The 25,742-nt window shown below is 45.4% G+C and overlaps 1 protein-coding gene across 1 annotated transcript in view; it reads right to left on the bottom strand.

Moving 5' to 3' along the window:
* Positions 1-25,742, bottom strand: part of RND2 (Rho family GTPase 2) — a 163,997-nt gene that overhangs the window by 56,554 nt on the left and 81,701 nt on the right. Inside the window, exon 3 of the mRNA XM_075349977.1 lies at positions 3,149-3,258. Coding sequence (XP_075206092.1) covers positions 3,149-3,258 — 110 coding nt within the window. The remainder of the gene's footprint in view (positions 1-3,148; positions 3,259-25,742) is intronic.

The raw sequence follows: 25,742 nt of genomic DNA, 5'->3' as shown, positions 1-25,742 counted from the left end.
GGCATGACCTGGGGTAGGGTGCGCCCTGAGGTGGCTTATTATAGCCGTATGGATCGTGTCCCTGATGTGTTAATTTTGCATGTGGGAGGGAACGATTTGGGAGTAAGGTCGGCGAGGGAATTGAAAAAGGATATAAAGCTGGACCTGTTACATTTGTGGAGGGCGTTCCCGGGCATAGTTATCGTTTGGTCGGACATTATAGCTCGGACGCAGTGGCGTTTTGGGAGGTCGGTGGACCGTATTAATAGGGCGCGGAGCAAGCTGAACCGGGCTATTGGCAGGTTTGTGGCGAGAAATGGTGGGTTGGTGGTGCGGCATAGAGAATTGGAGGAGTCCACGGAGCAGTATCTAAGGAGAGATGGGGTTCACCTGACTGATGTGGGTCTGGATTTATGGATGTTGGGTTTGAGGGATGGCCTAGAGCAAGCACTGGGGGTGTGGGGGGCCCGGGCCAAGTAAGGGTGTCACTTGGCCGGCCTGTGGCGGGGTGATAGGTCCGTCTGAGAGGTTGGGAGTACCGACAGTCGGCTTGTTGGTACGAAGTCGCTCAAGGGGAGTGGCTTCGGAGTGGATGGGAACTTGTGGGCGGAGGTCCCGCAGGTTCTGGGTAGGGGTAATTAACGATGGAACGTTGTTACCCCTCACCTCGGGCCGGGTGGTCACGGCCGAGGTGGTCCTCTGGGCCGGTTTGGAGGTTACGGCCGGGGGGTTAGGAATGATGGTTTGCCTCTCGGACGGATCTATCGGTGTTTCTGGTTATACGGGTATATATGTATAAGGTTAAGTTTAACAATTGAGTGGCATGTTGGGCCACAAGTTTGGTATACATATATACGGTAAAATAAAACTGTGGCCATTCCTGCAATAAAGTCGTGGTTCTCGTCTTCATTTAGGTAGATATGGTACGGGGGGTGTGTTTTACAGGATAACCTGCTTATCCCTTATAGATGCGTCATGGAACCAGAGGTTTTGTAAGTGGGCAACAAAGAAAATCTGTCACCCATTTTGTGGTCTATTTATTAATATGGTGACATATTGGTGGCATACAGGTGACAGAGGTGAAATTAGCCATACCTGTATGCCCCCTAGATGGTGGGTCATTTTACAAAAATCTTTTATATATATCTTCTATCTTCCAGGCTATGGGGCGTGTGCTGCCTGGAAGATAAGCCTGCTTCCAGTCTTCATTATACAAGAAACCTTCTCCCCTTCTCTTTGCTGGTGTCCATGTGACATCAGGTGCGGAGCTGGAAATCCTGCGCCTTTTGCATTGCCATATCTCCCTGCACTGTGAAGTAGCAGTAACTACCTGGCCATGTGCACAACAAAATTGAAGACTGTGCCATCAGATGGGTGCAACAGTGGAGGGGAGAGACGGAAGGCAAAAAGGTGCAGGCGCAAGAATTGTGGCCACGCACCTGATGTCACAGGGCCACTAGGGAAGAAAAGAGAAAAGGGGTGGCAGCAGAATCCTTTATAATGAGGACCGGAGGCAGGCTTCTTTTCCAGGCCCCACACGCCCCATAGTCCAGAAGATGTTATAATATAATATAATATAATATAATATAATATAATATATATATATATATATATATATATATTGTTGAATTTTTGCGAAACAACCCATCATCAATGAGTTTTCGGAGTTTTAACAAGGTAGCAAGTTATCAGTCTGGTAATCTGTGATCTTGTAACAAGGCATGGACACCATATTATTACTATCAAGTACATTGTGCAGAGTTAGGTACATATGTAATATAGGAATCTGAACCATCTTCTTCTCCAGTGTTTGGTGCATTTGATGAAAAACGTATTTATACTGTACAGTCAATCTCCTTAAAGGAAAGGCATAATTTTAAGATAATCTATAGTTTAAAGGGAACCTGTCAGGTCCCAAATGCGTGCAGACCTACAAGCAGGGTGATGTGTGGCCTAGAAAACCCTTCCTACCCATCCCTGTGTTGTACTATTGTGTAATAAAACTTTTTTTTTTATACACTTATATCACTTGTGTTGCCTATATAAATAAGCAGAGTGTCTAGTCCCCTGGGCGTGGCATCGCCCCGAATAACAAGGCTGCGGGAATGGCAAGTGCGTACGCACGGGATCTCAAGGAGCTGACTAACTTTGCTTATGTAAATCCATGGTATCGGGCGTGATACCACGGAAAGCATACAAATGCCCAAGGGGCGATGAGACGCCCAGGGGACTAGACCCTCTCATCATTTATATAGGGAACATTTAAGTAATAAAATGTTTTTTTATACATTCGTATTACACAATATTACAACACAGTGATGAGTATGAAGGGGTTTCTAGGCCACACATCACCCTGCTTCTAGGTTAGAACGCATAAGGGACAGGTTCCCTTTAAATCAAGTTTTTGTGTTTCATGTAACTTAAATGAAAGAGGTTAATACTTTTTCCATATCTCAAAATTTTATTTAAAACAAAAATAGTAATATTTGAAGTTCACACTGGCCAACTATGCTTTTTCTAGACTAACTTTCCTTTGTTTCGAGTAATATCACATGAACATTAACCACAATGAACAGACTCAAACCCTATCTTTTGTATTTAAGTGTTTAATGAGTGTGTGCAAAAGTCATTATGAAGGGAAGGGGACCAGAGTCAATTGTGACATGGTCTATCGTAATTGGTTGGTCCCGTGCTGAAAACAGTACCTGAAAAGGACAGGACGTTAGAATCTAAACAAAGTCACCCAGTGTGAACATTGGAAGATATTAATTTTGTTTTTAGGAAAAGGATTGTGATATGATAGCAGGAAAGAAAAGTGGATTTCATCATAGCAGTACTCTTTTTCAAAAGCTGGGAGGAAGTGCAGACCACAGGCCCTCCTGTTTTGGACCGCTGATGGGGAGATCCAAGACATACTTCCATTATTAGAACTGTGGGCAGGATCTTCCCTACACACAGCACCTACAACATATTCACCATCCCCAATAGGTAGTGTTTGGTATTGCAGCTCAGCCCCGTTTAACTGGCGCCGAGCTGCAATGTTTCAGAAGCAGCCATGTTTCTTTAATCCTATACAACCGCTTTAAGTATCCGCTAAACCGAGAACTGATCGCAATCACCGCTATTAATTTAAGGTGAACCGTTCACATTAGTACATCATCCTACTTACCTTTTTTAATACACTGTCTAACGTTTCTGGACGGCTGATATCAAAACAGATGAGCACAGCATCAGATTCCGGGTACGCCAGAGGACGGACATTGTCATAATACGCTGAGCCTGCAAATGGAGAAACACATTAGCCAATTCCATTCAACGTCTCTATATCTTATCCCTGAGCTAAGAGAGAGATTAGTAAATGTCTTTCTATCACTTACACGTTATAATACAGCAATAAAACTTTCAGGAGAAAGCACATTAAGGTCTTGTACTCATGGGTAGAAATAAAAGCATTATTATAAGCTGTCCAGCACATCGTGCCCAAAGTCCTTTATGGTGTGCTGAAGATAATTGGGTTTTACAGAACCCTTTGGCCTTTTTGGAGTCGACCATCTTTCAAAAGCAGCCGTATGTGCAGAGCACCTTCCTGCCTGTATCGGGGTGAGACCTCAATCAACCAAATTTTTAGCAAACAGAAACCTTCTAGCTTCTTCATCTCCTATTAAAAGACAACTTTTAGAATGATATTCATAAGAGAGCACATCAGATCAAAGGGTATCCAGACTTAATGGATCTCTATTGAACTGCTTTGATGTCAACTAACTGAACCTCCAGGGAAAGTAGTGCCATGACAAGTGCCACTGATCTGGTATTGTTTACTATCCACTGTACCACACACTTGGTAGTGGCTGTGTCTGGTACTGCAGATCATTTCTAGTCACTCAAAAAGAACAGAACCGAAAGGAACCACAGCACCAGCCACAGCGAAGCACAGGGCCGCAGCGCTAGGAACAGTGCTGCACAAAGCCGCAGTGCCAGCCACAGTGCTGCACAGAGCCGCAGTGCCAAGCACAGCGCTGCACAGAGCCACAGTGCCAAGCACAGCGCTGCACAGAGCCACAGTGCCAAGCACAGCGCTGCACAGAGCCACAGTGCCAGGCACAGCGCTGCACAGAGCCGCAGTGCCAGGCACATCCACAGTCCTATGTATAGTAAACAAAAACTGCAACCTCTTTACTTAGCAGCTTGGTGAGGGTGCTGAGAGTTGGACCGCTACCAGTGTGATATTGACAATCTTGAATTAGAGGTAAGAAAAATTCTGCCCCCCCTCCCCCGATACAAAGTACCACCATTGTCAATATGTGTTCGCATGTGTATAATACAATAAATCAAGGTCCTTTGATAAATGAGAAACAAAATGCAAGACCTGGAAAAACAATTGCAACCTAATGAAGCCAATCCATTCACAAGTGAATAATCTGTCTTAATTACACACTATACACTGATATCAATAGTTATCAATAACTTGCAGTAAGTGAGAGTTCTATTTCCTATATTTTGCAGTACAGTCATGGCCACAAGTGCCGATACCCTTGAAAATATTCCAGAAAATGAAGTAATTCTCCTATTTCTCCCAGAAAATGATTACAAATAAACATTTAGACCAGAAGCCTATGTATTTCCTTTGTGTGTATTGGACAACACGAGGGAAAAAAAAAAAAAGCAAATTGAACTTAATTTCACCCAAAACCTCAAAAATGGGCAGGACAAGATTGTTTACGCACAATTTTAGAAAGGTGCCAACAATTTTAATTAAAAAATGTGATGCACGTTCAAATTAACCTGTGGCAAGTAATAGGTTTGGGCAATATGAAAATCACACCTGAAACCAGATAAAAAAAAAGGAAAGGTTGATGCAATCTTTGCATTATATGTGCCACACTAAGCATGAAGAATAGTAAGAGAAGAGAACGGAGGACTCAAGAACCAAAACTGTTGAAACGGTAGGCCAATTGCAGTCACAATAGCTTAGTGCCAACAGCACAAGGACTAAACATTAACAATGGGCATTAATGCAAAATAACTGCACTGCTAATGAAGCTCTACATTGACAAGCAAAAGGGTAACAATGTCTTGAACATTTGACTTTCAGGCTCCATATCTCACCATCCATTACATATTTGAATGTCCATAAAATGAAGGTGGTCTCACATTCATCTTAGCCATCTCATACATAAATTTGAATAGGAACTATTTAGTATATGATTAGTTATGAAGATTCTTCACTGCAATGTCACTGTTTTGCCCCTGAAAATCTAAATTTAAATTTTTAGTACGCGTTAATATTTTATAAATCTACCTTTGGCTTTCAACACTGCCAAAATCCTTCTGGGCATGCTCTCGATCTGATTCAAGCATGTTTGAACCAAAATCTGATCCCAAGTGTCTTCTACACATTTCAAATGTTGGTGCATACTGGTCGACTTACTTGGCTACGTATACAGCTTTTTCTTCACCTCTACCGATAAGTGTTCAGTTGGGTTGAGATCTAGCACCTCTACTGCGTTGTCATTGAACCATTTCTTTGCCAATCACGACATATGCTTCGGGCTGTTGTCCTGATGGAGCACTATGTTCTTTTAATATCTATAGTACTTGAGGGTACGAAGTAACTAGTCTCGTAATCTAATTACATATAGCTCAAAATTAAGACCACTATTGATCCTGGTCAAGTATTCAATGTCTTTGGCTCTGAATTATCCCCATATAATCAGGCTTCCTCCAACTAACTTGACAGTTCCTTCAATTTCTCGATCCATTAGCCCCTTTATCCTTTGTTTCTTCCACCCATCAGAGACTAGTCTATTGGCTTTTGTCTCATCTGTCCAAATCACCTGTTTCCAATCTTCTACTGTCCACTTTTCTTACTTTTTTGCAAACTGGAGCCAATGCTTCTTAGGATGATATTGAAATTGAGGCTTCACTACCTTTTTTCAGGCCACCTTTCCAGATTTGTATTCTGTGTGTTGCAGTGCTTGCATGGACACTTGGGATCTCACCCTTATGAAGCATACAAGTCACCTTCACTGCTATGTATGTTGCGCCAGAACTAATAGACCTTGTGATTAGACGACTTGTTGACTTCAATATTTTGCCTGGACGTCCACCTCTTGGCTTTTGAATGAATGGATGGACTGACTTCAACACACAGCTATTAGAGAATGTGAGAACAGGTTGTAATTTGGGATTTTTTCACTACCAGGAGCAAAACAGTAACAATGCAGTGACATGACAAGAACCTGCATAACTAATTATATCCTAAATATTTGCAAGTCAAATTCATGTATGAGAGAGCCTAGATGATTGTCTATAATATGAAAATATTCTCACATTTAAAGCTGTAGTGGATGGTGAAATATGGAGCCTGAAAGTTAAAAGTCCAAAACATTGTTACCCTTTTGCTCAACAGTGCATTTTCTCTAGACCATAAGCAGACCATGTGCAAGACTATCTCCATGAATAGTGCCCACCATGGAGAATATTTAGTGCCGAGAACAATAATAATTACCCAAATGACCATCAGTTCTGTAGAACCATTAATATGAAATCATTGTGTGACGCCCTGGCACAGCCAGGTTGTCACATAAAGAGTTAATCCTCCTTGGTAATCTGATCTCACACGGTGCAGCATGACAAAGCACAGCCCCCAGTGTAAGGGAAAAGCAGAGGGAAGGGGCTGGTGCAGAGAGTGTGTGGAGGCAGACAGGACGGAAGTCTGAAGCTGTAGCTCCCGGCTGGGAGTGAAGTGTGCTCTGAGAGGGCCGGGACAGGCCGTAGTGAGGAAGGGGCCAGAACAGGTAGCCGGAGCCGGGCGGTGGCCCCTCGGTGCCTGGGTACCCGGATCACTACAGGGGAGTGGATTCCCCGTTCCCGGCTGAGGAGCAGTGGAAGAGAGTGGAGAGAAAGACACTTGCTGCAGGGAAAGAACAACCAGGGCTGCTGCACCGTGTGTGGGACACTAACACCCCGTACCAAAGGCTGCGGACACCGGCAATTCTAGTTCACCAGTGACTCCGTGTGACTTTCTTGTGAGTACACCCGTGCCCTCGGGCATCGCACTGCAGCACTGCGCCCTGCCCCCTGCTTACCCCATTCACTGGGCCCCGGGACAACCAACCCCCCTACCCACGGAGGGGACATAACTACGCTGCTCCCTGTCATCGCTCCCGGGATCCCCTTCCAGAGCAGCGGTGGTGTTCCACCATCACCACAACCGTGGGTGGCGTCACGGACAATCTCCCCTAACAAAACCCCCTTTTACTGTGGAGCCTGGGATCACAGACCGGGTCACGCCACCGTGATACCCGCAGAAGTGACTCTGTGGCCCGGATCTGAGTACCCCTGGTCCCCGGGCGAAACATTTGGCGTCACGAACAGGATCGAACCCATCCAGTTACCTGGAGGAAGTGCGCCTTATTCTGGACTGTCAGCCGTGATCCGCTGCAAAAATCTTAAAGTCACCATCTTTGCCGCCATTTTGGGCGCGAAAATCTCCCGCCCAGCACCTTCTTCCCCAAGCGTTGGGCGCGAAAAAGAGGCTCCGCCCCCCCGAGAACGCGGGCGGAAGTGAAGCTCCGGAGGACTGGAAGCGAAAGGGAAACTTTAAAAGTTGCTGGAAGGACTGCTCCCGAGTACCAAGGGGGAGCAGAAAGAAGGAACTGCAGCTTATGTAACAAAGACTGTGGAAGCAGGGACGCCAGGACTCTGCCAGCATTTGGTTCCTGGAAGAGGCCGCCACAGCGATGCACCGAGCCGTTACCCCTGTTACCGGTAGCGGAGCCCGCAGCGCCTGTTGGGGAGGACCCAGACCTGGGGTCCCCAGGCCTCACCTTTGTCACCACCCTGCCACCGGCCCCGGCAGTCCGCCCGGCCGCGACGGAGATGACGTCGGCTCCGGCAGTCCGCCCGGCCGCAACGGCAGCGAAGTACCGGTCCCGTTGACCAACCTGGAACCGTTTCTGGACTGGGGTCAAGGGGTGCTGCCTGGGTTTTAGGGGCAGAACCAAGGCTAGGTTGTTTGGGTGGGTGACTAAAGGACCCGTTACACAGTTATTATTAAAAGTGTTTGACTGTTATTGCAACGTTAAAGTAATGTGCATCCCGTTGTGGGAGGATTGAACATGCTTGTGTTTGATGTTTTATCTTTTCCAGTTTAATAAAATGTCGGTGCCTAGCCGGCCCGAGGACGGGCCGTGTTTTACCAAGGGGGTGTGTGACGCCCTGGCACAGCCAGGTTGTCACAGAAAGAGTTAATCCTCCTTGGTAATCTGATCTCACACCGGTGCAGCATGACAAAGCACAGCCCCCAGTGTAAGGGAAAAGCAGAGGGGAGGGGCTGGTGCAGAGAGTGTGTGGAGGCAGACAGGACGGAAGTCTGAAGCTGTAGCTCCCGGCTGGGAGTGACGTGTGCTCTGAGAGGGCCGGGACAGGCCGTAGTGAGGAAGGGGCCAGAACAGGTAGCCGGAGCCGGGCGGTGGCCCCTCGGTGCCTGGGTACCCGGATCACTACAGGGGAGTGGATTCCCCGTTCCCGGCTGAGGAGCAGTGGAAGAGAGTGGAGAGAAAGACACTTGCTGCAGGGAAAGAACAACCAGGGCTGCTGCACCGTGTCTGGGACACTAACACCCCGTACCAAAGGCTGCGGACACCGGCAATTCTAGTTCACCAGTGACTCCGTGTGACTTTCTTGTGAGTACACCCGTGCCCTCGGGCATCGCACTGCAGCACTGCGCCCTGCCCCCTGCTTACCCCATCACTGGGCCCCGGGACAACCAACCCCCCTACCCACGGAGGGGACATAACAACTACGCTGCTCCCTGTCATCGCTCCCGGGATCCCCTTCCAGAGCAGCGGTGGTGTTCCACCATCACCACAACCGTGGGTGGCGTCACGGACAATCTCCCCTAACAAAACCCCCTTTTACTGTGGAGCCTGGGATCACAGACCGGGTCACGCCACCGTGATACCCGCAGAAGTGACTCTGTGGCCCGGATCTGAGTACCCCTGGTCCCCGGGCGAAACAATTGCAACTATGACCATGTAGTAGAATAAAAGTGCCTTTTCCTTTTGCAAGTTACCTACATCTTCTTGACAGGCATCTCTTCTTATTAAACTGCTTTTTTCTCAATTCATTTTGACACATGATGGAAAACACAGAGTTGACACTTTTCATAACTGGAATTTGGCTGCGAGCACAATCCACCAAAGAGTGAAATCATTTTCAGTGCATCAAAGCATACCTGTGACATATACACACAGACCTCGCCTTGTATAATCACAGAAAGTCAACCTGAGCTGAGCAATCAGGTCAGACTGGATAGCCGCCTGCAGGGAGCTTACATACCAACCTCCCAAGCTGCAGACACACAGCAACACAATACATGAGACATAACACACGTCAAATCTAATCTCAAAGTAAATGTAACCTGGATAACACCACCAATTCATCAACCCACCGCTGGATAATTTTAGATAGGGAGTGTGACACCTGGTCGGTCCCCTTACTCAAAAAAAGTGTCCGTTAAAGTGTGACAATTGACCTGGATTTGTTCTTTTCTGTCAAGTTAAATGTTGGCCATCAATTCTTCATACCCGTTTCTGGGTAAGTCATTGACAATCAATATGGCACCATTACAGTCCCAACATAGGTAGTCGTATCTCGATATTATGCAGTTATATACAAGTCCAGTGCAAGAACACAAAGAGTAGATCACAAAAGTGAACACAACCATCATATTTTTGGAAGTTTTTTATTATATCTTTTCATGGAGCAACACAAAAGATGTTACACTTTGATACAATGTGAAATAGTCCGTGTACAGCTTATATAACAGAGCAAATTTGGTGTGCCTTAGTCATTAATGTGTAAACCGCTGGCAACAAAAGTGAGTAAACCCCAAGTGAAAATGGCTAAATTCTGTCCAAAGCGTCAATATTTTGTGTGACCACCATTATTTTCAAGCACTGCCTTAAAGGGAACCTGTCATCAGAAATTTCGCCCAAAAGCTAAAAGCTTCCCCCTCTGCAGCTCCTGGGCTGCATTCTAGGAAGGTCCCTGTTATTATTGTGCCCCATGTGAGACCAAAATAAAGCCTTTATAAAGTTCTACCTTTTTGTATGCAGCTTCTGTAAATCCGTCACGGGGGCGGGCTCTCTGCCGTCCGTTATTCTGCCCCCTGGTCCTGTATGCCGCCCCCATCGCTCCTTTCCATATCTGATGCACCGCCCACTGCTCCAGCCATCCCCGCGCATGCCCAGTGCCAGTCTCACAGGACTGAGCAGTTTGACCGCTGGTGACGTGTGCGCAGGCAAGTGATTATGGACGGGACTGTGACTGTTATCAGCAAGTACCCGCCCATAATCTCGTGAGCGCGCAAACCTCTCCAGCATTCACACTGAGCTCAGTGTAGATGCTAGACTGTATGGGCTGCTTCCAGGAATGACGTCCCTTTGTCACGTGATAGTATTTCGAACACGCCCCTATCACATGACAAAGGGACGTCATCCCTGGAAGCAGCCCATACAGTCTAGCATCTACACTGAGCTCAGTGTGAATGCTGGAGAGGTTTGCGCGCTCAAGAGATTATGGCCGGGTACTTGCTGATAACAGTCACAGTCCCGTCCATAATCACTTGCCTGCGCACACGTCACCAGCGGTCAAACTGCTCAGTCCTGTGAGACTGGCACTGGGCATGCGCGGGGATGGCTGGAGCAGTGGGCGGTGCATCAGATATGGAAAGGAGCGATGGGGGCGGCATACAGAACCAGGAGGCAGAATAACGGACGGCAGAGAGCCCGCCCCCGTGACGGATTTACAGAAGCTGCATACAAAAAGGTAGAACTTTATAAAGGCTTTATTTTGGTCTCACATGGGGCACAATAATAACAGGGACCTTCCTAGAATGCAGCCCAGGAGCTGCAGAGGGGGAAGCTTTTAGCTTTTGGGCGAAATTTCTGATGACAGGTTCCCTTTAACTCTTTGGGTATGGAGCTCACTACAGCTTCACAGGAGCCACTGGAATCCTCTTGCACTTCTCCATGATAACACCATGGAGCTAATGAATGTTAAGGACATTGCGATCCTTCACCTACCGTTTAAGAATGCCTATAGATGCTCAAGACAGGTCTGGAACCATGTTGTCTGATAAGGCTAAGAAAAACATATTTCATTGAGATGTTAAAAGTGTGTTTTGGCAACCAGGTGAGGAGAACAAAGACAAGTGTGTCCTGCCTAACAGTCAAGCATAGTGGCGGGGGGGGGGGGGTTTCATGGTTTGTGGCTGAACAAGTGCTGCCCTGTGTGGGGAGTTCATTGAGAGAACTATGAATGCCAACATGTACTGTGAAATACTGAAGCAGAGCATGATCTTTTCCCTTTATAAACTGGGCCGCAGGGCAGTATTCCACCATCAAAATGACTCCCAAAACACCTACAAGACGACCAATGCCTTGCTAAAAAGAGACTGATGGTAAATGTGCTGGACTGGCCAAGCACACGTCCAGCACTAAACCTTATTCAACATCTGTGGGACATCCTCAAACGGAAGGTGGAGGAGCGCAAGGTCTCTAACATCCACCAGCTATGTGATATCATCATGAAGGAATGTAAGAGGATTCAAATGGCAACATGCGACGCTCTACTGAACTCCATACCCATGAGATTTTAGGCAGTTTTTTAAAATAATGGTGGCTACATAAAATATTCACACACTGTGCACAATTTGGCCATTTTCACTTAGGGGTGTACTCACTTTTGTTGACAGCAGTTTAAACATTAATTGTTGTCCCATTACAAGATATTTACAAAACTATGGAGGGGTGTACTCACTTTTGTGATATACTGTGTATAATTAGATGCAAGCGTTGGCACCCCTAAAATTGTTCCAGAAAAAAAATATTCCTCCCAGAAAGGGTAAATTGGACATAATTTCACACAAAACCCCCAAAATTGACCCGATAAAGTTGGCACTTTTCCAAAATTTTGGGTAAATGACTGTTTCAAGCATGTGATGCTCATTGATTCTCACCTGCGGCAAGTAACAGATTGGGGGGGGGGAGGAAATCATGCCTGAAACCAGATAAAAAGGAAAGAAGTTGATTCAATATTTGCATTCTGCATCTGTGTGTGAAACACCAAGCATGTAGAACAGAAAGGAAAAAAAAAAAAAAAGTCTGAGAACTTGACAACCAAAATTATTGAAAAATAGTGATAATCTCCAAAGATCTTGATGTTCCTTTGTCCACAATGCACAACATAATCAAGTAGTTTACAACCCATGACACTGTAGTTAATCTCCCTGGATGTGAACAGAAGAGAAAAATTGATGAAAGGTGGCAACCCAGGATAGTCTGGAGGGTGGAGAGAAGCAGCCACAATAGAGTTCCAAATAAGCTCAAGCTGTCTTGCAGGCTCAGTGTGCATCAGTATCAGCACAAACTATCCATCTGCATTTGAATGAAATGCTATGGCAGGAGACCCAGGACGACTCCACTGCTGTCAAGAGACATATAAAAGTTAGACAGTAGTTTCCCCAAAATGTATGAGTAAACCAATATCCTTCTGGGAAAGGGTCTTGTTGAAAGAGGAGTCTAAAATAGAGCTTTTTGGTAAAGTATATTATTCTACCATTTACCAAAAATGGAATGAAGTCTACAAAGAAAGGAACACAGTACCTACAGTCAAATATGGTGGAGTTTCAAAGATGTTTTGGGGTTGTTTTGCTGCCTCTGACATTGGGTGCCTTGGCTGTGTGCAAGGCATGATGAAATCTGAAGATTACTAAAGGATTTTGGGTCACAATGTAATGCCCAGTGTCAGAAAGCTGGGTTTGTGTCCTAGGTCATGGGTCTCCCAGCAGGACAATGACCCCAAACATACTTCAAGAAGCACCAAGAAATGGATGGAAACAAAGCGCTGGAGAGTTCAGATCTAAATCCCACTTAATACCAGTGGAGAGATCTTAGAATTGCTGTTGCAAGAAGGCACCGATTAAATATGAAAGACCTGGAGCAGTGTGCAAAAAAAAAAAAAAAAAGAAGTGTGACCCAAAATTCCAGTTGAGAGGTGTAAGAATCTTGTTGATGGTTATAGTGTGACGCCCTGGACAAGCCAGGGGTCACAGGTAATGACACCACCACACCCTACACCCCGGTTAGGCACATCAAAGCTAGACCCAAAAATCCTTGTTGCCTTCCTCCAGGGGCTGATGTTCACACCAGGGGGTGGGCCAGGCGGTTGGTCCCGCCCACCGAGGAGTTCACAGTCCTGGAGGCGGGAAAAGTGAGCAGATTAGTTTTGGACGTGAGAGTGTGAGGAGTAAAGTGGTAGTGGAGCAACTATCTGAGAGCGTCCGGGTGTGTGCCCCGGACAGAGACAGCAAGGTTAGCAGACGGCGGTGACCGTCTGCAGGAGTGGCCTATCGGAGTTGCCGTAAGGACCGTGGACGGGCGGTGACCCGGCGGTACCGGACCGGTACACAAGAAGAAGCCAGCACCATTGGCAGGGGCCTTTCGGACCCCGGCAAGGCTTGGAGTCGCCGTGAATTTGCCAAATCCGTCAGTGAAGGGAACCTCCGGGTTTCCAAACAACTAAGTCCCGATTGAAGGCAACAGTCCAACCGTATGAGAGAGACACCGCCACCGCCAAGGCACCAGTTTCTCAGGGCCAGCGCCTGCGGGCAAAGAGGGGCTCCTCCGGCCCATATCCAAGCCGGGGAGAGGGTTACCGGTGGGAACCCATTGGAACCAACAGAAGTACTAGGTGCAGGGAAAGAGACAGTCACCGTTAACTACCTGGGAAAAGCAACAGCAGCCGTCCGTGGGAATCGTCTTTCCAGCCGTGTGTTTTACTGAGAACGGTGTCATCGTCTCAGGCTGAGTGAGTACCACCGTGCTGTGCGGCACAGCGCTGCCCCCGCGACCCTGCACCTCACCAGGCCCCCGCAACCGGCCTGCCAGCACCCATCCTCAACCCCATCACTGGGCCCCGGGACAACCAACCCCTACCCACGGAGGGGAGAACTAACAACTCAGCTGCTCCCTGTCACTGCTCCCGGGATCCCCATACAGAGCAGCGGTGGTGTTACCAAAAATCACCACAACCGTGGGTGGCGTCACGGACAATAACCAAATCCCCAGCACCAATCCACCCCCTTTCACTCACGGGCGAGGAGCGCCGCTCGAGTCCCCGGGATCCGGCACACCGCTCGAGCCACCACCGTGCAGCAGCAGCGGCAGCCGGACCCGAGCAGTGGGAGAGCGTGGCGTCCCCTCCTCCGCCCGCGACAATAGCAGTTGATTGCAGTTATGTATTCCAAAGGGTGTACAACCAAATGTTATATATTTTTATTTATTATATTAAATGTTTACATTTTTGTGCCGGAGTTGGAGATGGTTTATTTTTTACTGACTCCACCTAAAAGAAATACCTCAGACTCCATTCCTGGTTGTCACTCAGATTTGACAGAAAAAGCGGAGACATGCCTAAACCGTTCACTTCAACTCTTCTTACAGTTTCTATTCTGTGGGGAAACACTCTTAAAAATGGTTGACTCGACAAATTTAAAGGGAATGTGTCATGAGAAAATTACCTATTGATGAATAAGGTTTCTGTGTAATGACCCCTTTACACACTGCAACATCGCAAACGACATCGCTGTAACGTCACCGGTTTTGTGACGTAATAGCGACCTCCCCAGCGACATTGCAGTGTGTGGCACGCATCAGCGACCCGGCCCCTGCTGTGAGGTCACTGATCGCTACAAATCGTTCAGGACCATTCTTTGGTCCTTTGTTTCCCGCTGTGCAGCATGATCGCTAGAAAGTCTCAGTGTGTAAAGGGGACTTTACAGCGACTTTGTTAGCGACTTCCCTTTCAAAAAGCTGCTTTACAACGTCCCCAATGACTAGCTAGGTCGTTCTGCAGGTCTGTATCGCTGTTGTGTCGTTGGCCAGGTCTGCCTGTTTGAAAGCTCACCAGCGACTCACCAGAGACTTTGTAGCGATCCCGGCCAAGTTGGGATCGCCGGTGGGATCGCTAGAAAGTTTCAGTGTGTAAAGGGGCCTTATGAGGTATTTTTTTTTAAACATTTTTGACAATCTTTTATCCATATTATGATCTGCATAAGAAAAACTTTTGCCATTTTCATAACGGCCACTGGGGCCATTCTACGCTCCTACATCCTGTTCTTTCAAAAAAATTCACGCACATTGGAAAATGAATAAATCCAGGCTCTATATTTGATATTGAAGATCTAATGAGTGTGTGCAAATGTCATTGTGACGAGCATGAGGGAGTGCGGTGACATCACCTGCTGTGAACGGTGGATCCTCTCTATAGAGGTGGAATCCAACCTGGCATGACAATTGAACTGTTGTTAGATTGCCCCCAGTGGCCTGTGTGAAAATTGCAAGTTTTCTACTTTTTTTTTATGCAAGTTGGGATATGTAAAAAAAAAAATAAATAAATACCGGTAAATGTTCAAATAAATATATTTTAAATCAGGGTTTTGTGTTCAATGTTAACCATTTTCTGACGATGGACTCCCTTTAAATATGACTCCCTTGAGGGTGGTCCGAGCCGTAGCAACCCAATGCTTGTTTTTAGGATCTGAATAGTATTAGGCTATGTGCGCACGTTGCGTAATTGCATGCAGTTATGCTGCAATCTGCACTGCAGCGTAACTGCATGCGTCCTGCGTCCCCTGCACAATCTATGAAGATTATGCAGGAGCCGTGTGCCCGTGGCGTATTAAGAGCGCAGCGCTTCAGCTGCTGCACGAAGCGCGCGTTCTAATAAGTGACATGTCACTTCTTTCCTGCGCTCTGCATACATCCCCCGCTCTGTCTATGGGAGGGGCTGCAGGCAGAGCACATGGAATCGGCTTTTTTTTTTTCATTACGGACTTTTTCTGCAGCGATTTGAAGCCCACGTGTGCTGTTCAAATCACTGCAGAAAATTCTGCATGGACAGTACGCAACGTGCGCACATAGCCTTACGCTTGTGATGACATTTGATATTCACAGTGCTGATGTAAAGGAATGTAGGGTGTTTTTAACTTTTGGACCCCATTAATACGGTATGTGGACGTGTATAGTATAAGATGTATGGAATATTTTATATCAAATCCAGCCAAAATGGAGGTTATTGTTCTATTAATCTGAGTATCCTGACCATAAAATATGTTCTGAACATTTTACAAATCACTATAGTGAAAGATAACTTTCTTTCGCACAGTTTGCTTCCTTTGCCCCATTCCATCCAGCCTCCCGTCATCATCATACATATATACATATGCTACATAAGGGAGTATTATAAATACTCACTTATGTAGCGCCATTAATTCCACAGTGCTTTACAGATGTGATCATCACTGTCTCCATTGGGGCTCACAATCTAAATCCCCTATCGGTATGTCCTTGGAGTGTGGGAGGAAGCTGAAGTACCTGGAGGAACCCCACGCAAAAGATAGGGAGAACATACAAACTCCATGCAGATATTGTCCTTGGTGGTATATGGAGAGATTATTGCATTGAAACTCACATGAGCAAGGTGCCTTATTACCGTACCTCTCGCTGTGTCTGATGTATTCTCATAAATACAGGACCATAAAGGTAATAACTGTTGTCACCCAAAGCACGGTGGCCATTTTGAGATAAGATACAAGTGTTTTACAAGGTATGTTACAGGGTTAATGATCTGGAAAGTCACATCTGCCTTTTTCCTATATTCATAAGTACAATGATTGTCTCTTCTCTCCAGGTTAGCAAAGTGCTAAATTATGTATGACCCCACATCCGGCAGGGACGGGCGCTCCGCACAGCAGGTGACAGCTGCGGGATGACACTAAGTGGCAAAGTGGTTTTCAGAGTCAACAGTCGGACATGTAGAATAAGTAAGAAAATAGAGGTAGGAGGTCAAGGACTGAATGAGTAGGGTGAAAATAAATTGGCTTTTGACTAATATTTAAGGATCTAACTAATTACAGAGAAAGCAGATCATAAAAAGCAAAGAATAAAGCTAATGACATGTTTTTCTAGGGAGACTGGGCAACAACCAATATAATCACTGCTACAGGCGTAGCACCCAGCCAGGAGAGAGAAGGAACAAATGAATGACTGGTGTCAGCCAATGATACAGTAACCAGTGCTTTCAGTATAACAGTGCCACCTAGTGGTCAGTTTATTATAAAGTACTCATACGGTACTTCCACATTACAAAACACATAGATCATATACAATCTTCACTGTACTTCTAAATCTGGACCTACCAAAACAGATCATGACATAGTCATGAGCCAAGCACTCCATAGTGGACCCCACCTCTATACAGAGTGTCCACCGCCATTAACTTGAGAACGGCAGCAGCTATAGGAATAAAAGTGGTGTCTAGGTATAGTAAAGTAGCCATGCGCAACACAATGAAACCACCTATAAACCTAAAAACAAAAGAGTTAGGAAGGTCTCCATGAGGTATCGCTTCACGTCCACAGCCTTGTGAGTTGTACACGTTCTAATCATAGCATTTCTGTATGCAAAGTGTCGATTCATATTGAATTGATGATGCCCTATAACTTTATAATTCACTTTTTTTCTCTATCTCGTTCCGTTTTCGATAAAAATGCTAACTCTGTTGTTTTCCATGAGGTGGCGCTATAGGTGGTTTCATTGCATAGCGCATGGCTACTTTACTATACCTAGACACCACTTCTATGCCTATAGCTGCCGCCGTTCTCAAGTTAATGGCGGTGGACAGGATATGGGTGGACACACTGTATATTATATGATAGTATGTTAGCCGAGCAAAGCACCTGAAGGGTAAAACCTTTTTTCCCCCATTACACTGATGTTTGCAGTTGTAGATGGAATAATTAGCTACATTGCATAGTGTGACAGCGTGAGGTGTGTGAAAATCTCTGTAAAAACTCATTAACTCCTCTATCACTAAATTGACACAGGAATGCAAATTGAATGACAAGAGAAGATCATCTTATTGTACACTGGATATCAACAATGATTTCATTTACGTTGATGCTATATTGGTATATATCCTCAGTAAATCTGAATATTGGCATAGCTACTGTATACGGTGCATCCAACCGGCCAAAGCCAGCTAGACTGCAGCAATACTGTCCCAGCTTGGCCCACTTTGGTCATAGTCTCCACGGTCCTTCCTGCTCCAAGAGTTACTTGACAAAGAGCACAAATTTTGTCAAAAAAGCACATACAGTATTTTGTAAGTTGTGGAATAACCTGTCAGTTTTTTGTTTGTTTTTTTTTCTCTGCAACACTGATTTGCCAGCTTGGCCTACTTTGGTCATGGTCTTTCTCATTTCAAAAGTAACCTTAAAAGAAGTGTATTTAAAAAGTGTAACCTTCGTTTAATTTTTATTTAATTATTAGTACACATACAACTAAAACTATGTAATATAAAAATTAAACAAATTTGCGTCTTTCTCTGCCAGAATTCATAATTGAGAGGTGAAATCTGTATTCAGTGAAGACTCTCCCATTACAGGGCCCTGTTTCTACCAAAAGTAAGACCTACCCTGAAAATAAGCCCTAGTAGGATTTTGGGGGCTTTTTTGGAGTATGCGCAAAACATAAGCCCTACTCCAAAAACAAGCCCTAGTTGCAGTTCCATAAGGAAGTGACCAAGCAACTAAAAAATTAAAGAATACAGCAGGACTCTTCATCAAATAAAGCAGACATCCCCAAAAGAATGCAAACATAGCCAAAAGAAAGCAGACACCCAGACCCCAAATAACTACACTTGGCAAGTACCAATGGTGGATGGGCTCTCACACAGAGATCAGCACTGCTGTCAAGTCCCTTGCCGTTATAACTGCATTGCACTGCAGCTCTCACAAACAGATCAGGTACCAGTACCATGCCGCACGTATGATACTGCTTCCAGTCATCAAGAGGATCCAACCGCTGTAGAAAGCAGGGGTACTGGACAGTGAAACAAATTTGTATGTGAGAGCCCATTCACTTGCTAACTCTAATTGTATGGGATCTGGTAAGTGCAATTTTTAGGAGTGTTTGCTTTCTTTTGACAGTAAACGTAGCAGTAGATAGAGAATAATAAATGTATGCAAGTAAATTAAACCTTTTTAAATCTGGTATGTAACCACCACTATAGGACTGGTTCTGCACCAGGAGAATAGCAGATCAGATAAGAAAACGTGCATCTGTGCCAATAATCGGATAAACACAAAATGTTGATATTCCAGAATGTGATTACATGAATATATTTGAATAAATGTTCATTTTTTCGTTCAGGAATAAAATGTGGGTTATTGTTCATGGGAAACTATAAGACATTCCCTAAAATAAGCCCTAGCGCATCTTTCAGAACAAAAAATAATATAAAATCCTGCCTTATTTTTGAGGAAACCTGGTAGGAGATGGCAGTTGTTACTGATGAGGTTCTATTTGTACTGGAGGAGGGAGGAGTTAGAGGCAGAGGGAGGAGCTAGAGGCAGAGGGAGGAGCTAGAGGCAGAGCTCCACCTCCTCCCTTTATACATAGAATGTCATCAGTAACAGCTGCCATCTCCTATCTCAGTAATGGGAAAGTCTTCACTGAATATAGATTTTACATCAGAATTGATGAAGTTCTGCCAAATTTGTTTCATAAGATATATTACATAGTTTATTTTCATGTGGACTATTGATTCATGAAATAAAAATTAAAATGACTGTTACGCTTTAACATGGCTCCCCTTTATTAACATCCTATCTACCATAAGGAGGCATCATTACATTGCCATCTTCTTATATAAGGTTCTTTCCCCTTCCCACAGGTGCCAGGGTTTGGGTGCCCCTGCCCCCCCCTATAACTCTACCCCTGTATGCAAGGGAACCTGTGGATCCAAGATACATGTCACAATTAAAGAGAATAGAAATAATATAGTGTGTGAAGCAATAATACCTCCTGGGGGGTTTACACAACTTTTAATGATTTGTTCTCCAATTTCAGTCTCAAATTCCCATTTCCTCAGTGAATAGATGAGGAAATCTCAGGCTCTTAACCCCTTAAGGACGAAGCCAGTTTTGTCCTTAATGCCCAGGCCATTTTTTGCAATTCTGACCAGTGTCCCTTTATGAGGTTATAACTCTGGAACGCTTCAACGGATCCCGGTGATTCTGACATTGTTTTTTCGTGACATATTGTACTTCATGATAGTTATAAATTTAGAACGATATTTTTTGCTTTTATTTGTGAAAAAAATCGGAAATTTGATGAAAATTTTGAAAATTTTGCAATTTTCAAACTTTTAATTTTTATGCCCTTAACCCAGAGAGTTATGTCACACAAAACAGTTAATAAATAACATTTCCCACATGTCTACTTTACATTAGCGCAATTTCTGAAACAAAATGTTTTGGGGTTAGGAAGTTAGAAGGGGTCAAAGTTCATCTGCAATTTCCCATTTTTTCAACAAAATTCACAAAACCATTTTTTTAGGGACCATATCACATTTGAAGTGACTTTGAGAGGCCGAAGTGACAGAAAATACCTAAAAGTGACACCATTCTCAAAACAGCACCCCTCAAAGTACTCAAAACCATATCCAAGAAGTTTATTAACCCTTCAGGTGCTTCACAGGAACTAAAGCAAAGTGGAATGAAAAAAGCAAAAAATAAAATTTTACCTAAAATGTTGCTCTACCCCAAATTTATTCACTTTTAGAAGAAATAACACAACAAAATGAACCCCAAAACGTGTTACCCACTTTCTTATGAACGCGCCAATACCCCACATGTGGTCAGAAACCTTTGTTTGGACAAATGGGAGGGCTCGGAACAGAAGGAGCAATATTTGAATTTTGGAAAGCAAATTTGGCTGAAATAGATTGCGGGCACCATGTTGCATTTACATGTCCGCTAAGGTACCTAAACAGCAGAAACCCCTCACAAGTGACACCATTTTGGAAACTAGACCCCTTAAGGCTTCTATCTAGGGGTATAGTGAGCATTTTGGATCCACAAGTACTTCACAGATTTTGATAACGTTACGTTGTCACATTGAAAATTTTCATTTTTTTCTCAAAAATGTTGCTTTAGCATCAATTTTTTCACTTTTTCAAGAGGTAATTCCAAAAATTTGACCCCAACGTTTGTTACCCACTTTTTTATGAGCACGGTGATACCTCACTTGTGGTCTGAAACCTTTGTTTGGAGAAATGGGAGGGCTTGGAACGGAAGGAGCAATATTTGAATTTTGGAAAGGAAATTTGGCTGAAAAAGATTGCAGGCACCATGTCGCATTTGGAGGACCCCTAAGGTACGTAAACAGCAAAAAAACACCACAAGTGACCCCATATTGGAAACTAGGCCCCTCAAGGAATTTATCTTGATGTTTGGTGAGTACCCTGAACCTCCAGGTGCTTTACAGAAGTTTATAACGTTGAGCCATGAAAATAAAAAAATAAAATTTTACCACAAAATTGTTACTTCAACCAGGTAGCTTTTTTTTTCACAAGGGTAACAGGAAATAAATCACCATGACATTTATTGCGCAATTTCTCCTGAGTTTGTTGATATCTTGTATGTGGTGGAAATCAACTGTTTGGGCACACTACAGGGCTCAGAAGAGAAGGAGTGCAGTTTGACTGCAAAATTGGCTGGAATCAATAGCGGACGCCATGTTGCATTAGGAGAGCCCCTGAGGTGCCTAAGCAGTGGAGGTCCCCCACAAGTGACCCCATTCTGGAAATAAGACCCCTCAAGGCTTTAATCTAGGTGTATATTTAGCATTTTGAATCCACGAATACTTCACAGAATTTGATAAGCTTAGGTTGCCATATTGAAATTTTCATTTTTTTCACAAAAATGTTGATTTAGCGACACATTTTTCACTTTTTCAAGAGGCAACAACAAAACGTGTACCCCACAGGTTGTTATCTAATTTCTTGTGAGCGCAGGGATACCCCACATGTGGCCAAAAACCTTTGTTTGGATAAATGGGAGGGCTTGGAATGGAAGGAGCACCATTTGAATTTTGGAAAAGTTGAAGTAAATTGCGCGCACCATGTCACATTAGCAGGGCCCCTTGGGTACCTATACATCAGAAACCCCCCACAAGTGACCTCATTTTGGAAACTGGACCCCTCAAGGATTTTATTCAGGAGTATAGTAAGCATTTTGAATCCACAGGTACTTCACAAAAATGTTGCTGTAGCAACAAAATTTCTCACTGTTAAGGGGGCTTTACACGCTGCGACATCGCTAATGCAGAGTCGTTAGGGTCACGGAATTGGTGACGCACATCCGGCCGCATTAGCGATGTTGCTGCGTGCGACACCGATGAGCGATTTTGCATCGTTGCAAAAACGTGCAAAATCGCTCATCGGTGACATGGGGGTCCATTCTCGATTATCGTTACTGCAGCAGTAACGATGTAGTTCGTCGCTCCTGCGGCAGCACACATCGCTATGTGTGATGCCGCAGGAACGAGGAACCTCTCCTTACCTGCCTCCCGGCCGCTATGAGGAAGGAAGGAGGTGGGCGGGATGTTCCGGCCACTCATCTCCGCCCCTCCGCTTCTATTGGGCGGCCGCTCAGTGACGTCACTGTGACGCCACACGGACCGCCCCCTTAGAAAGGAGGCGGTTCGCCGGTCACAGCGACGTCGCCGGGCAGGTAAGTATGTGTGATGCGTCTGCGCGATGTTGTGCGGCACGGGCAGCGATTTGCCCGTGTCGCACAACAGATGGGGGCGGGTACCCACACTAGCGATATCGGGACCGATATCGCAGCGTGTAAAGTAGCCTTTAGGCTATGTGGCCATGATCCAGCGACACGACACGGCGTCTAGTACCCAGTGTCAGCCTCCTGCAGAAATGTGAGTGTTGTCCACGGGAGAACGCAGCTGCCCATGCCCACGATTTGGGTTCAGGCTGCTGTGGACTTTAGTTCTATTCTACCTGCAAAGAACACTCATCTCCGCAGCATAAATTGACATGCTGAGGCTCGGGAAGCTGCGCCACAGGTCGGTTTATGCTGCGGAGAAAAGAAACACAGTGGGCACGGGATTTCTAAAAATCCTGCCACTATGCTTCTACTGCACAACGCAGCGTTATGGACGCAGGGAAAACACTCTGCGCCCAAAACGCTGCAAACCCTGATTGTGGGCACACAGCGTAAAATGCTACAGTGGATGAATGGATAGATGTCAAACATATATAACGTCCCACCCCCTGCATATTCTAAGCTGGCGCCCTTTAGTGCCTTTCATGTGACACTAAAGGATGCCTAGCCTTGTATTTAGCCCAAAAAAAAAAAAAATAATTAAAATAAATGACGTGGGGTCCCCCCTATTTTTGATAGCCAGCTAGGGTAAAGCAGACAGCTGTAGCCTGCAAACCACAGCTGACAGCTTCATCTTGTCTGGTGATCAATTTGGAGGGCTCCCCAAGCTGTTTTTTTTTTTTTTAATTATTTATAAATAAATAATTAAAAAAAAACAAACAAACGTGGGGTCCCCCCAAATTAGATCACCAGCCAAGGTGAAGCTGACAGCTGGGGTCTGGTATTTTCAGGATGGGAAGAGCCATGGTTATTGGACTCTTCCCAGCCTAAAAATAGCAGGCCGCAGCCGCCCCAGAAGTGGCGCATCCATTAGATGCGCCAATTGTGGCGCTTCGCCCCAGCTCATCCCGCGCCCTGGTGCGTTGGCTAACGGGGTAATGAATGGGGTTGATACCAGGTGTGTAATGTCACCTGGCATCAAGCCCAGCAATTAGTTATGTCACGGCGTCTATCAGATACCCGACATAACTAATTGACAGTAATAAGAAAAAAAATTGACAACAAAAAAAAATTTATTTGAAAAAACACTCCCCAAAACATTCCCTGATTGACCAATTTATTGAAAAGAAAAAAAAAATCCACTATAATCCATTTGGACGTCCCACGTCGACTCTGGACCTTCTAGAATATGGGGGACACGTTCAGGGAACGTATCCCCCATTTTCTAGGAGGGCAGACCCTCCATTTGAGGAGAGTGGGTGCAAAGAATCTGCACCCACCCTCCCCGGGTCACAGCTGCACAGTGCTGAGCAGCAGCCAGCGTCTCTGAACACAGGAAGCTGTCATCTGCTCGGCACATGTGACCGGAGTCTGCAGAGAAGGAGCCGGAGGAGGGGGCCGCGGGGGATCAGCGCTCCGGTATGTATGACACCGGGGGACACCAGGGGGGGGTAGGGGGGGACACCAGGGGGGGGGGTAGGGGGGGACACGGCAGGGCCTAGGGAGCAGGTTTCTGTCGTATGTGTTATGGCACATACGACAGAAACCATAGGAACACTGTAAATGCGGCCGGCGCGCTGCTGTGCTCTCCGATGCGCGCGGCCATCTTGGATTTTCGGGAGGGGGTTGGGGGTCGGGGGGGGCACTTTGGGGACACCGGGGGACCGGAGGGAACCGGGAAAAAGATTTATCTCCCATCTGGCATGTTTGATCATGCCAGATGGGAGATAAATGATTTTTTACCGGCGCGGTCATTTACTATAACTTGATGATCGGTATACGGTGTATACCGGTCATCAAGTGAGCGGGGACCGGAAAAACCGGCCCGAATCATGATCTCCAGGGTCTCAGCTACCCCCGGCAGCTGAGACCCCGGAAATTTTCTGACTCTGGGGGGCGCTAGACCCTTTTTTTCCGACCGCCGTTTTAAAACGGCAGAAAGGAATAAGTACCCTTTTTTAGTGCCGTTTTAAAACGTAACGCGGTCGTAATGGGGTTAAATCCATATCTGCCACATGTCAACAAGTTTCTAAAACTCTATTATATGTAATTTACAGTATTCTTTTGTTATAGCTTTTCAGTGTGGAATTCGGAACAAATCCGAATTCAAAAGTTAGGCCTAGATATTACACACCAACTACTGTTGGGTGTCATCACATACAACTAAGGAGTCAATACAGCGGAGTATTGTCAGTGTTAGGCCGGAGTCACACTTGTGAGAAACTCGCGAGAGTCTCACATCACATCACCCGGCATGGCCGCACACTCTCCAGACAGGAGCGTCTCAATTGCATAGAAATTCATGCAGCCAATCTGCTCCTGTCAGGAGAGTGTGCGGTCGTGCCGGGTGATGCAATGTGAGACTCGTGCGAGTCTCTCGCAGGTGTGACTCCGGCCTTACCCACAATATCTTTAGTGTTAAAGTACTAGTTCCTGCATAACCCTATATACAGTATGTTAAAGGATATAACAACTCTGGCACGTCCAAGAGGCTCAAAAAAAGAGCAAACCTTCAAGACTCCTAGAAGAACTCGTAAATGCTTGGCAGTGCTGAATCTTCCCACTAACGGAGTTCTTCTGGATTATTTTTTTGTGTTTTATGCTGGGACAGAATATAATTGAACACATTTAGGAATCATGTAAAAGTTGCAGGTGGTCATGGAAGAGTCATGGAGTGAAGTAGTATGAAAAATGCACATGACTATAGAGATTTTTTTGGCAGTGTGAATAGCTTCCTCACTGAAGGGCATTCCTAAAAGAAAGTTATCAAGTATGATATAACAAGTGATAACGGTGCTCCTTTGGTTTGTAAGGACAGGCTATACATTTATTGATTGGAGGGACTCATGCGCACTGGCAATAGGACATGGGCTACGTACCTTTAATTGTTCACACCGTCAGTATCTGTGTCTGTTCTTAATTCTACAGCTCATCCCATTCAGATCTGAGTAAAACTGAAGGGGAGGAACTGGTGTACATTTTGTGTCAGACCCCAAAATCAACATGGACT

This window comes from Anomaloglossus baeobatrachus, chromosome 5, assembly GCF_048569485.1.
Source record: "Anomaloglossus baeobatrachus isolate aAnoBae1 chromosome 5, aAnoBae1.hap1, whole genome shotgun sequence".
In the NCBI taxonomy this organism is placed as follows: domain Eukaryota; kingdom Metazoa; phylum Chordata; class Amphibia; order Anura; family Aromobatidae; genus Anomaloglossus; species Anomaloglossus baeobatrachus.
This window is presented reverse-complemented; position numbering and strand designations above follow the sequence as displayed.